At 44.0% G+C, this 13,420-nt stretch overlaps 1 protein-coding gene across 1 annotated transcript in view; it reads right to left on the minus strand.

Moving 5' to 3' along the window:
- Positions 1-3,566: 3,566 nt before the first annotated feature.
- Positions 3,567-13,420, minus strand: part of LOC311065391 (neuronal acetylcholine receptor subunit beta-2-like) — a 23,646-nt gene continuing 13,792 nt past the window's right edge. Inside the window, exons 2-6 of the mRNA XM_084085715.1 lie at positions 12,130-12,275; positions 9,365-9,409; positions 9,064-9,173; positions 5,027-6,041; positions 3,567-4,138 (exon numbers count right to left, since the gene is read on the minus strand). Coding sequence (XP_083941841.1) covers positions 3,992-4,138; positions 5,027-6,041; positions 9,064-9,173; positions 9,365-9,409; positions 12,130-12,275 — 1,463 coding nt within the window. The 3' untranslated portion in view covers positions 3,567-3,991. The remainder of the gene's footprint in view (positions 4,139-5,026; positions 6,042-9,063; positions 9,174-9,364; positions 9,410-12,129; positions 12,276-13,420) is intronic.

Here is a 13,420-nt window from a genome sequence, read left to right on the forward strand (position 1 = left end):
GCTTATGTCACTATGACTCAGCCATAACCATATAAGGAGTTCCCAATGCAGCTACGGCCAAATATAGAGTGCGTTTTCTAACCTCTATGTGTCGTCATGGCATCAGGCGCAAATAAATCAGTCAGTTCCGTGGAGCTCTAGAACAATCTCCATATATGGGCATAAAAGGGGCATGCCCATATATGGGCATATGCTGATGACACCAGGGATCTCCATATATGGGCATATCGGCGTAGGTGTGAGGGCCGGTGGACTCGAGGGAGGGTGGTGCCCGCCGTCGAGTAGTTTGGATATGCGGTTGTCCAGATCCCAGAACCGCAGATCCGACCATATACAGACAGACGGGTAAAACAGGTACTCTAACTAAGCCCCCGAGGCCCCCGACGCTATGACTCAGACGAACCTCTAGTAGAGTAAAGTTACTGTCATAGGAGTGTCTTGGTTTGTGTGTGTGTGTGTGTGTGTGTGTGTGTGTGTGTGTGTGTGTGTGTGTGTGTGTGTGTGTGTGTGTGTGTGTGTGTGTGTGTGTGTGTGTGTGTGTGTGTGTGTGTGTGTGTGTGTGTGTGTGTGCGTGTAAGTGCAAGCATGCGTGCACATGCATGCACGTGTATAGTGCATGCATACACGCATACACGTGCACACACGTTTGTGTCACATCTGATGTCCATTTGCATGTGTTGTGTCCACACGAGTTAACGTTGCCGTTTCCTCACTGCCATCTTATGCGAGGCATAGCAGTCCCCTGATATTTTGCTCAAACCTCAGACAGTTCCCAAACATCCCACAGCCATGCTCTCCATAAACGTCTGTCCAAAATGCCAACTGCTCTAAATCTGGAGTGTTACTTTAACTGAATGTGGACATGTGATTTTTACTGATGGTTGTTACTGAGTACAATCTGTTGAGTTATAAGAAAAAAATCCAGGTTACCATTTGTATGCTGTCCTAAAATGGTGTTGGGTGTGATGACATGATGCTGTTGAACACAGATTATGACAAAATAAACATTATGTATTTCTTACAGATATTGCTTTAAAACACAATTCATTAGACATTTTTGCTTTCATTTTCCTTTACTGATCGATTTAGGAAGACATCCACATCAGTTTTGTCTTGTAACTTTAATTTCTTACCCAGAATGCATCTGTCCAGACAGGAGAAGAAAATAAATCAACAGGTTACATGTAATGATTGACCTGTGGGAACGGGGGGAAAAAGCCATGTCCCATCCCATCCACTGAGAAAAACAAAAATACATAAGATGAGACAAATAAATATAGCTGGATTAGTACAGTACACTTTTCCCTTGGCTAACATTGGTTGCAGTGACAGAGGAGTGCATCATGACAGTGACAAGAAGTTACAATTGCTTTTAGAAATCATTACTGGACATGGAGTAACTTCTCTAAGAATTGACTTGATGCAACGCTCAAAACATACAACATGAACTGTATAGCTATAGTGCAGAGCCGGACTCAGGACTGGACGATTTTCTTGCAGGCCTGTGTGTATAAAATACTGTACAATATTGCTGCTGGTTTCTTTAATGGATGGCAAATGAGCCCTGCTTGGATTAAACCAGTGTACTGTACCTTTCTAAGAGAAGCATGGTGAACAAGAACAGCCTCATGGTCGTATAAAACCTGAGTTACACTTGGTTGCGCGTCGTGACGTAGACGGAAAATAGCCGATTTTCTATTTTCGGTGCACAGCAGGGGCGCACAACTTAAGTATAACTCAGGCTTAAGTCTTTATTTTTTTTGTTCATTTTGGGTCTACAGTACGTAGCTTCCCATTAGTTAGGATTCTGTCCCCTTCTCAGACAACAACACACACATACACACACACGCACGCACGCACGCACGCACGCACGCACGCACGCACGCTCGCTCGCTCACTCACTCACTCACTCACTCACTCACGTACACACGCACACGCACACGCACACGCACACACACACACACACGCGTAATCGCCTTAAAAGCATAAAAAGCAGCAGTTTTTGCTATTGCCTTGATCAGTCTGTCAAGTCAAGCTAGGAGCTGCAACAACACAGATAAGTCCACAAAGCAGAGGAAAACAGCTAATTTATACTTCAGCGCATGACCAGGTCATTACCCGAAAATAACATATGACTCATTTATTTTTGGCGCGTGACATGGTTGTACGATGAAGTATGAATTATGTTTAATACAGAAATAGGCTGGCTGAAGCCTTTTGTACAGCTCCAGTCTTTTCTGTCCAACGATGACCCCTTCTTGCTGTCGCTCTGAAGGCAAATGTTTGAAACGTAAGTTTGGCAAGGAGACACAAGAGAGGTGCTACCCTGTTGTTGATCTCTGCGAGAGTGTCCTCATCACCCCTTTTATCAGGGGTGTCTTGCTAGGCCGATGTGTGCGCACACACTTGTATGTGCACGTCCGTGGCATGTGTATGAAGGCTCCTGTAATATAGAGTAGGATATATTTGGGATATATATGTCTCCTCGTTGAAGTGTGTGTGGGTGGGGGTTGCATATCTTTGGACTCAGCAAATTATTCTTGAACAATGTGGAACAATAATGTACGTCGCTCCAACCTCTCTCTCCATCCCTCCCTCTTTGCCAACTAAAAACTAAATCAAAGGAGAGCATTGTTCCACAAATCGAGAAATCAACCTTATGACCTTACAAAACAACCTTGTTTTCTACATGCTATACCCCATATTGTCCTGTTAGGCCTGCTATAACTGAGCAGAGATTTATTAAAAGTGTGGCTATATGGGAGGAGAGAGAAATTGCTAAAAGAATGGAGAGAGTATAAAACCAATTAAGGTTTGAAAGGAAAATAAGCCCCAGTAGTGGCCCCTAGAGGCTGTGCTTCTCCTTACACTGCTCCTTACACCCAACCGGACTCAAGTGTTTTGAATCGACCAACATTGACATCTTTAGAGCCCCTTGCTCTCACTAGAGGGGCTAAAATATATACATTTTTAAAGTGGATATGTTGGCCTGATGGTGGCACTAGAGGAAAGGTCATGAGGTCACTCAAATGGTTAGGGCTCCTCCTCTGGGGCACATGAATGCGCTCAGCAGGTTTCATAGAAAGCTCCCCATTAGCTTGTATGCGCAAGTGCAAGTGGAAGTCAACATTTTGGAGGTGGACAGTTTGGCTTAAGGGTGGCGATAGAGGAAAGGCCATGGGGTCGCCAAAATCAGTACGATTCAACCTCCAGGGAGCATGAAGGTGCACGGCACATTCCATGGCAATCCAGCCAGACGTTTGAGACATCTTGTGGATGGAACAATCAACCAATCAACTGACCGAAATGGCCAGGTGACTTTCTATGGACCATGGATGGGACGCTAGAGGAAAGGCCATGTGATCACCAAAAGCAGTAGAATTCAACCTCCAGGGAGCATGAAGGTGCACAGCACATTCCATGGCAATCCAGCCAGTATATTTCGAGACATCTTGTGGATGGGCCGATCGACCAATCAACTGACGGAAATGACCAGATGACCCTCTATGAACCATGCACAGAGGTACCAATTTAAAACATATCCTCAAAAACTGTGTCTACCCCCATTCAACTGCAGACCATTCAATTGCAATCGTTCCGCTGCAGACGCAGCAGGGAGCCTTTCTGTCTACAGAAAAGGAGGAAAGCTCTGTCATTCCTCCACCCATATCTCCCATGAAAAGTAGTTTTACGTCGCAGTTTTAAATGAAAGTAAATTGATCTCTCAGCTTTGCTAAGTATGGCAACATATGAGTGGAGAAGATAAAAGGAAATTCATAGGATGAAGGAGAGGCTGAGAGTAAGGAAGGAGGCAGTAAAGAGGTGAGGCATATTACAGTCACTTATTGTCCCTGCCATATGCAAGAGAAAAGAGAAAAATCTGTGAGATTGGAATGCTTGCCAGATATGTTTGTCATCTTGTTATTTGCGGTGGGGGGTGGGGGGCTTAAGTCCATTTTGAGGTCAAGGGGTTTGATGTTCAGGTCAAAGGTCAGATGTCATCAATAATGGGGGTGTTGTAACTCTGGAAGAGGGGCTGCATGAATAGGCCAAGGGTCCCAACCACACACACCATCACAAAGATCCATAGGAACAGACGATCAATCACCATGGCCACGTATTTCCAGTCCTCAATGATCTAGTGACAAAGAGAACATATGTTAAATGCAACACCCATTCATATACCAGAATTAACTTTCATTGTCTAAATATGCTGACAGTGACATAACATGTTGATGACCTATACCTTCACATTGAAAAGGCTAGAATTTGCTACTTCCTGTCTTCTATACGCTTAACTATGCCTGGGATTAGTATCTCAAACTATGTATGTGAGACACTGCTGTGCCAGACTACAGTAATAGACTAAGACAACTGTTGTAATGCTGTCTTGAAATATGATAATGAAAGCATGGCGTGTACAGTTTGTGATGAATTCGCTGCGAGAGCGGTCACTGTGAATCTCTGTGGGCTGTGTTTTGGGCTTCGTTGATGGCGTGGCTGCTTTTAGACATGCACAACAGCGTGATAAATGGGGTGCCTGGACACATGCACAAATCAAAGTTGCTCTTCCAAAGCTGAGTACAACTCTGTACAATCACTCTGTATACTAATCATTATCAGATAACACACATTTAAATGTATAATTTCTCCAAGAACACAAAAGCATACTTTGTAATCTTGTGTCTTCTGCCTGCCCGGGAGAATATGCATTATCAAGTCCTCCTTGAATGCTTATTTGACATGATTATAGATTGCATTGTAACTTGTAGGATACACTGGATATGCTACTTTTTGAATAAATGAAATGCAAACATCAACATGAGAACTAGAGCCCCAGCTAAAAATAAAAATAATCCAAACAAGCAATAGTGTTTATTTGTTTTGTGTCAACTACACACAGTGTTATGTGCATCTTATTAAACACACACACACACACACACACACACACACACACACACACACACACACACACACACACACACACACACACACACACACACACACACACTTGTCCAATACACACCCCTTCGTCATCATCCTCGCTCTTCATCTTCTCAGCAATGTACCGCACTCCGTCCACCGCCTCCTCCACGTCAATGTTGCACTTGAGTGTCATCCTCTTCCTGAACTCTGTGTTCTCAGACATGTCACTGATCTTCCAGCTGTAGCGTTTGGTCGACTCCTCATTCACATAGAAGGACGAGGAGGAGTCCACCACTCCCGCCGGGCTGCCGGATCCCCCGGCGCCCGCGGATGACAGCGACCCATCCGCCCCCCGGAGCTTCAGGTCGGAGTATGACCGCTGCTGGTGCTTTTTCCGGAACCTCTCACGGATATTGGATCTGCCAGGCCGGCGCATGAACAGGAAGGAGGGAAGCCGATACAGGAAGACGCGTTTGACCCAGGGGGGCATGGTGTGCGTGCTAGGGGAGCGATGGTGCACGTTGAGCACGCACACGCTGGTGACAATTGAAAAGGTGACCAGCACCATGGTAAACATCAGGTACTTCCCAATCAGAGGCACTGCTAAGGACGTAGGTGGCACGATCTTAGAAATCAGGAGTAAAAACACAGTGAGGGCCAGTAGCACTGAGATACACAGTGTCATCTTCTCCCCACAGTCCGACGGGAGGTAGAACACCAGAATGGCCAGGGAGGTGATCAGGACGCAGGGAATAATCAGGTTGATGGTATAGAACAGTGGCTTTCTCTTGATGATAAAGTCGTATGTGATGTCAAGGTAGGTGATGTCATTGGGGTCTTCATTCTTGCGTCCAGGCAGCGAGACAATGTCCCACTCACCACTGGGTTTGAAGTCGTCGCGGCTGGCGAAGTCGCTGAGGAGTATGAGGTCGATCTCGGTGTGGTCATAGGTCCAGGAGCGGAACTTGAGGGTGCAGTTCTGCTGGTCGAATGGGAAGTCACGCACCTCGATCTTGCAGGCTGACTTGTAGATGGCAGGCGGCAGCCAGGCCACCTCGCCATTGTTGGAGATCACAGCATTGGAGTAGAAGGAGACCTCATATGTTCCATCAGCACTGAGTGGGGTGGGAGAAGGAGAAGGCAGGAGAAAAGAGGAAACAGGAAGAAATAGAAATGAGCACTATGCAAATGAAAAGTTCAAAAATAACATTCTCAGAACCCATCACACCTCTCAGTCATAAACACACAAACCATCTTTAGAATCTAAAGTATGCAATAACTCAAATTCTGTCGGTATTAGTTTGTTTTCAAAGGAAGCTTACCCAACCAGTTAAGTGCATTGCTTGATCAACAGAATCTCTGTTGGCATGCTAATTCTTACGGTGAAGCGAAGTGAACCGTTTCATTTGGACAATCAATGTTAAGGGTAGTGACCATTATTCTGTGCCTGCTGAGGTGGAATTAAAAACAAATGTGAATACATCAGAGGTTGGCGACAGTGAGGTAGCAGTTAGCATGGACCTCAACAACAGTTTGTGGGTGACAACCATCCATCCAGGACACAACCGAAGGTGGCATCAACTGCCCATCCCCACCTCAAATCTGCTGAGATTGAGTTTTCTTTCTCGACAAGGCTGCAGGTGTTGCATTATACATCAATGGCCTATCAATTATACAGCAGGTCAAGAATCCAGCCATCACACTTGCTCTCTAATGCTTCAGGCCTTCTGTGAATATGCAGACTGGTTAAATATGTAGAGGGACCACCTGTCTATTGTGACCTCCTGTCCCATCCCGGACCTAGACCTGGGCTGAGTCAGACCCAAATATAATATTCAACCCTTATAAACAGTAAATGCATTGAATATTCAGACCTGTACAAATAAGGCTGTCATGAAAATGGCCATTGCTTGCAGTACATTGAAAGTATTCAAAGAACTATAAACGCACGCTAATAACCACACTACACAAGCTTAAACCCTGTACACTTTGTTGTACTCAAATAGCTAAGTCAAAATAGCTAAAAAAGATTATCTACAAGCTTATAGATCTACTATTTTCGGCGAATGTTGGGCTTTGTTCACCTATATTTTATTTTTTTCCTACTAAATGTTCACCTATTATGACATGCCCCCATTGCTCAGAATAGGGATGTTGGGTTCTGGTCTGAACGCTGTGGGTGTGTCCGCTGAAGCTCTCTATATTGATTTTCCATGATGCACTTGTTTGTCAAAAAGTGTGTTTATTGTGTTGTTTATGTTGCTATTTGAATATGGGAATGCGTTGGGGGTGTTGTGGGACTTTATGTGTATCTGTTCTGAACACCCCCTCTATCGAGAAGAGAAAAGTTACCACTGGGCCTCATGGGAGGGAATAATCTCTAGATGTTCGGGCCGGCCCGAACCTCTAGTCACATTAATTCTCCATGTAATCCCTACATCTTGCTGCCCCACCTCCAGTCCTCCAGGGGGACGAGACAAAAAGGACTAAAGAAAGGAAAGGAAAAAAGATTTTTGCGAGATTAGCTCCCGACGGACAGACAGACAGACAGACACACCCTCTTAGAGATGGCTTGACCTCTTTCAGAGCCACACCATAAAAAAACAAGTTACATTTCTGTAAGTGGTTCCAGGGGAGATATCAAATACTGTATATCTTTTGGGTCTTGGGCGGAAGAAGTTTGGCAACCCCTGATCTTGGTCACTGACCTCAATAGCTTTAGTCAATGGCTCAATTGGGTATACCTAATTGGTCAACAAGTGCTACTGTATGTCTGTGAAATTCTATCTGCTCCTGAATGAGGGCAGTGACTTCAATATTCTGGGACCACCATAACAACCTAGCCACTAAGAATGAGGTGACCTACTGTATGGACACAGCTCATCAATATATGCCCCTTGCTACTGATCATCCTTTGGCCGTACGGGGCACACGGCAAGGAAATGACCCTTCTCACCACAATAAAGGCAGCTACGACTTGACATACGTCTATGCCTTTCTTCTGGGGTTAACCGGGGTGTACCTATCTGAATGGGCTCACGAACACTACGCTTACCCTGCCGCAGCCTCATTAATCTCATTAAGTGGTGACCTGCCTGCTGCTCCCGTTCAGGGTGGTCATAAACACGCTTCAGTTCGGCTGCAAAGGCTGCAAAGGACCGGACTGTGGGGGAACCTTGCTCAAAGAGGGCATTGAACAGACTAAGTGGGGCTCCCTCCAACAGGTTCACAATGTAAGCTAACTTGGCTGCCTCACTGCAATAGCGAGATGGCTGGGCAATAAAAGCTAACTGACACTGGGTAAGGAAGTCACGGCAGCTGTTAGGATCACCAGAATACTTTGATGGAGGTGGAATGTGGGGCTCAGAGATGGGAGAGGCCTTAGTAGCTAGTTGGGTGGCTGTGTGTGGTGATGTGGTGGTGGTGGTTGTCTCCATGCGGGGAGTGGCCAGTCTGGCAGAGATATTACTCAACTGGTCCATTATAGTTTGCAGCGTCTGCTCATAGCGATCCAAACGCTGCTCCTGGTTGATGATTGCCTGGCTCAGGACGCTGGGGTCCGCTGAGGCCATAATTACGTCAGATCGTGCTGACATGGCGATAGGTAGGTGGACGGACCCAAAAGCAGACTCACTGACAGATAGTGGAAACAATTCCTTTACTGAAGAATCCCAAGACAGACAAACAGTACCTCGGAAGTAACAGGAAACGGAAATGGAAGACTGAAAATAATCACACTGAAAACATTTTTAACAAAAGCTGACACTGGGAATGTGGCTTTAAAAATGGACAACTTGCTGGCGAGCTGTTGGTTAAATGGGCCACTGATGATAACACTTCAACGTCACTTTATTACGTCAGCCAGCTCACAGGGGTGTGAGAACGTGACACATACCTAGAGTAGAGTATTCTAACTCTGAAAGTGTTAAAGCTGGGCTTAAAGATTCAGAGCTAAATGTAAACTCATAATTTACAATGCTACAACATATAAAGTAAAATCCTCAGCGTTCATTTAACTCTGAAAGTGTACAAATGGAAGCAAATGGACCTGTAATGGTCAAGCTTCTGTCTACACACACACACACACACACACACACACACACACACACACACACACACACACACACACACACGTACTTGTTGTAGAGGACGATGTCTGGTAGCCAAATATGTTGTGAGGGGAGGCGGACTTTCTTTATTCCTTCATATTCGTCAGGATCCCACATTAATCTGTAGTCATTCCACACCTGAGGGAGTGTACAACAAACACACACAATATTAAGAAATAAGCTAAAATACATACAAGATCATACACAAGAATGTGTGTGCAGTGTTACATAGTAGTGTGCTGAGATAGCTGCATCTGGTGTGTGCATGTAAGGAGCAGTATGACGTTCAGGGGACACAGAGACATGGTAGAACATGAAGAATGTCTCACCTGAGTGAGCCAGCAGTTAGTGGTCATGATCTGCTCTCTTTCATTCTGGAACAGGGACAGGACACATTCATGCTTATCAGCAATATTACTACATGTGACATAGGTCAGTGATTATAAGGTACATGCTTCAAAATAGTCCATCCGACGTGCAAACTTTATTTGGCTGGCCTGTCTGAAAAAAACTTTGGACAGACAAATGCCCATTCATGTTCTAAATGCCAGGCACCAAATGCCACGGCGGCCCCGCTCGAGCCATAAGCAGTGTATAGCCAGAGCTGGAAGCGACCGTTTTAATACCTGGATATCCCTTCCAACACGCTATGGGAAATTCATCACGGAGGTACAGAGGATATGCCATTTCTTACGATACGATGTGTTTATGGTCACTCAGAGGGGGATTACAGAGGTGTTTGTACCTTCTGGAGGTTGGCTCGTGTCATGAGACTAGTAGCTCGATTGGAGCAGCGATTGCCAGAGAGCCGCGGAAAGCACACATGCAGACAGACAATGGCAGGAGAGATGCAGCCACTCGAAGCTGGCCTACGGCAGCAAGTTTGTAAACGATTTATAGACACATCGCACATCGTCATTGATTTAGCATGTACAGCTGCTTGTTAAAAACTTTGATATAAAAATGTGTGACTTTTATACAGCAGTGCAGTACCCGTGGCTGGCATCAGAACAAATGCATGCACGCACAACCACTTCAAATGCCCAGGTGCAGGACAAATAAGAGTTCAACATCAAGAAAAACAAGATCTGCAGCTGCACACTGGTAAAACAAGCCCCACAGTTGTAATAGCACTCTCAACATTTCGATTTTCATCAGGAATTTTGAAATTCCTGATGAAAACCTTGGGAGTGCAATAAAAACAGTGGAGATTACTTTAGCAGTGTGTAGGACTTATAAATAACTAAAATAAAACACACCCACCCAACCGTTGACCAATCAGCACAACTTGAACAGGTAACTGTTAAAGGACAACTTTGTTTTTTTACAACCAAGGTTTATATTTTAGCTTGTAATTAAAGTAAATAAAAGATGAGTGCTATTTTTTTTTCATTAACTGCTTTCTATAGTTTTGGCAATTTTCGCGATATTTTTTACAGTGGGCGGGGGCATTCTGTCCGGTGGCTAAATATTTTTTTTTTACACAATAAAAAAGGTCCTGTGGTCTTTGATGGCCAGATGTGAGTTTTTGGGGGCTAGAAGAGCTACTGTAAATAGTAATAAAGAAAACACCGGGTTATTGTGTAAAAAAATACATATTTAGCCACCGGACAGAATGCCCCCGCCCACTGTAAAAAAGATCGCGAAAATTGCTAAAACTATAGAAAGCAGTATTTTTTTTTTTAACACTCATATTTTATTTACTTTAATTACAATCTAAAACATAAACCTTGGTTGTAAAAAACTAAAGTTGTCCTTTAAGCTTACAGTCATCACTTAACATTACATACTTCTCATACATATTGCTCTTACTATTGCACTCATTCATATACACATTGGCCCTCATTTATCAACGCGGTGTAGACCAAATAATGGGCGTATGGCGAGATCACCGCAACTTTCGGCATTTATCAATATATCCTGACTTGGACCTTAGCATACGGCCCGCTCAGATCTCACGTCAGGTCGGAGGCAGTTGTTGACTTTGGCTGCACCCGTTTGTTTGTAGACCTGCGGAGCAGCATTGCCTCACCATCTGACAGGCATCTGGACACATGTATCCACACCTAAATGTATATCTATCACACTAATAAATAATCCCTATGAAAATATAACATTTTCTAAACTAATTTAAACAAACTGCTTCAACAGTCATTCAGATAAGATTGCAGATCTGTCTGCATTGGCTATTTGAAAATAGCAGATCTACAAGCTCACAACGCATCGCATCACCACGCGTTGTGAGCTTGTAGACCTGCTATTTTCAAAATATACAAGCGCTTATCCGAGAGCGTGTGTGTGTGTGTGTGTGTGTGTGTGTGTGTGTGTGAAAGCTTATTGGCTTTCCATGCTTTGTTTGGTCGTATTCTGGTTCTTCATGTCATAAAATCGGGGCGTTTCAAGAATATTTAAGGGCGTGACATTTAAATGACTCTCGTTTTCAGCCGTGAGATTTATCAAAGCTCTGACCAAATGTACGCTAGGATTAGCTGTATAGGATCCCTTGATAAATGCCACTTGGACGTTGGCCAACGGCCAGATTTAAGTTTTTTACGCTTGTTTTTTACGCTCCATTGATAAATGAGGGCCATTGCACCTGCCCATCATGATTATCACCAAGTATTTCTGTCCCCACAGGTGGAACTAGTTAGCTCAGCTGGACAGGAAACACGACTCAAAATGTTAAAAGCATTCAATAAACAATAAAATCATGACTGGTCCTTTCTCTACTGTGCAAAATATCACTGTGCAAATTAATAAAGTGCAAATATGCTGTGTAAATATGATCAATAAATAAGGGTTACATTACATGTGCAAACATAGGTAACAGAGGACCTCTCTGTTAAAGGACAGTCAGAACATCTAGGGGTACAGCAAGAGCATCCAAAGAAAGTTCTGAGACTGCCTATCCAAAGTTCTGAATAACGTCATCTTGTAGTTATAGCCTAACCTGTGCAAAGAAAGTTTGGATGTTCGGACCGAGCATGCAACCCCCTTTAATCGAACCCTGTGTATCTGTATGTCTATGTCTATGTCTACATCAATGTTATGTGTATGTGTATGTGTATGTACAGTAATGCATGTGTGTTCTCACCACACTGATAAGCTGAGCCAGGGACACCTGAATGTAGATGGTGACCTGCTGGCTCTTGTTGACGGCAGGTCTGATGAGTTTGTTGTAGCGCTCTGGAGACAACAGGTGGTTCACCAGCTTCTCTTCCACCTCTGCGCTCAAGGCAGCTGAACATGCACACACACACACACACACACACACACACACACACACACACACACACACACACACACACACACACACACACACACACACACACACACACACACACACACACACACACACACACACACACACACACACACACACACACACACACACACACACACACACACACACACACACAGAGAGAGAGAGAGAGAGAGAGAGAGAGAGAGAGAGAGAGAAACATACAGTAAGCATGTCAAAGAAAATACACCCACATAAATAGGTAAAGCAAAACGATAAAGAGATAAATAGAGTAAACAACTGACCAGTGTTTATAAAGTGTTAGTGAGTCCGAACAAGATAAATCACAGCCTGTGCCGTTACTGGCATGACCTATAGAGTTACTGTTCCCAGTTCCGTTCAGAATTCAACAACAATGTACAGTACAATCAATATTTCAACATATCTATTTCATCCTTCCCATGAGTTAATAATTTTTTACCTTAAATTGCAATTATTATTATTCACATGGAAGATGGGCCCTACTGATTTTGGTCACCCCATAACTCCTCTAGTGCCTCCCTTAGACCATAATTATCAATTGCACACAATATACTGTATCTCAAAATGTAATGCGCTGAGCACATGCTCCATGTAGAAAACAAAAACGAGCACTCTCAGTCTGTATATAATGCAGTTTGCGGGTGCACGATTCACAGTAATAAAGCAATAGCCAGCACTCCGAAGTCCTTCTGGTACTTTAATTCATATGCACGGACAGACACAGCATACACGTACACGTTTCGGCGTCAAGCCTTCCTCAGCGTGTATGTATGCACACATGCTCCATCTTTCAGGACTTCTGTCCGCGTTCCTTTTCTTCTGTCGAGGTGTTTGTGTGAGTGTTGTGTGGTCACTTGAGATGTTGTTGTTGTTTTCATTCTCTGCATACATCTTAGCCCCCAGATTCTGACACACTCACATTCATGGCACCTTACTTAATTGACCCTTTGATAAGATAGGATAGGGGTCATTCAGGTAATTTTCAAAAATGACCTGATGAAGAGCCACATGTATCGAAACGTCGGTTCTAAATAATATAGGCAACATAATACACAATAAAAATAAAGCTTACATTTAATTTGGTGTGGGGGTCGGTAAGGGA

This window comes from Gymnoscopelus microlampas (assembly GCF_963454915.1).
Source record: "Gymnoscopelus microlampas genome assembly, chromosome: 18".
NCBI classification, from domain to species: Eukaryota; Metazoa; Chordata; class Actinopteri; order Myctophiformes; family Myctophidae; genus Gymnoscopelus; species Gymnoscopelus microlampas.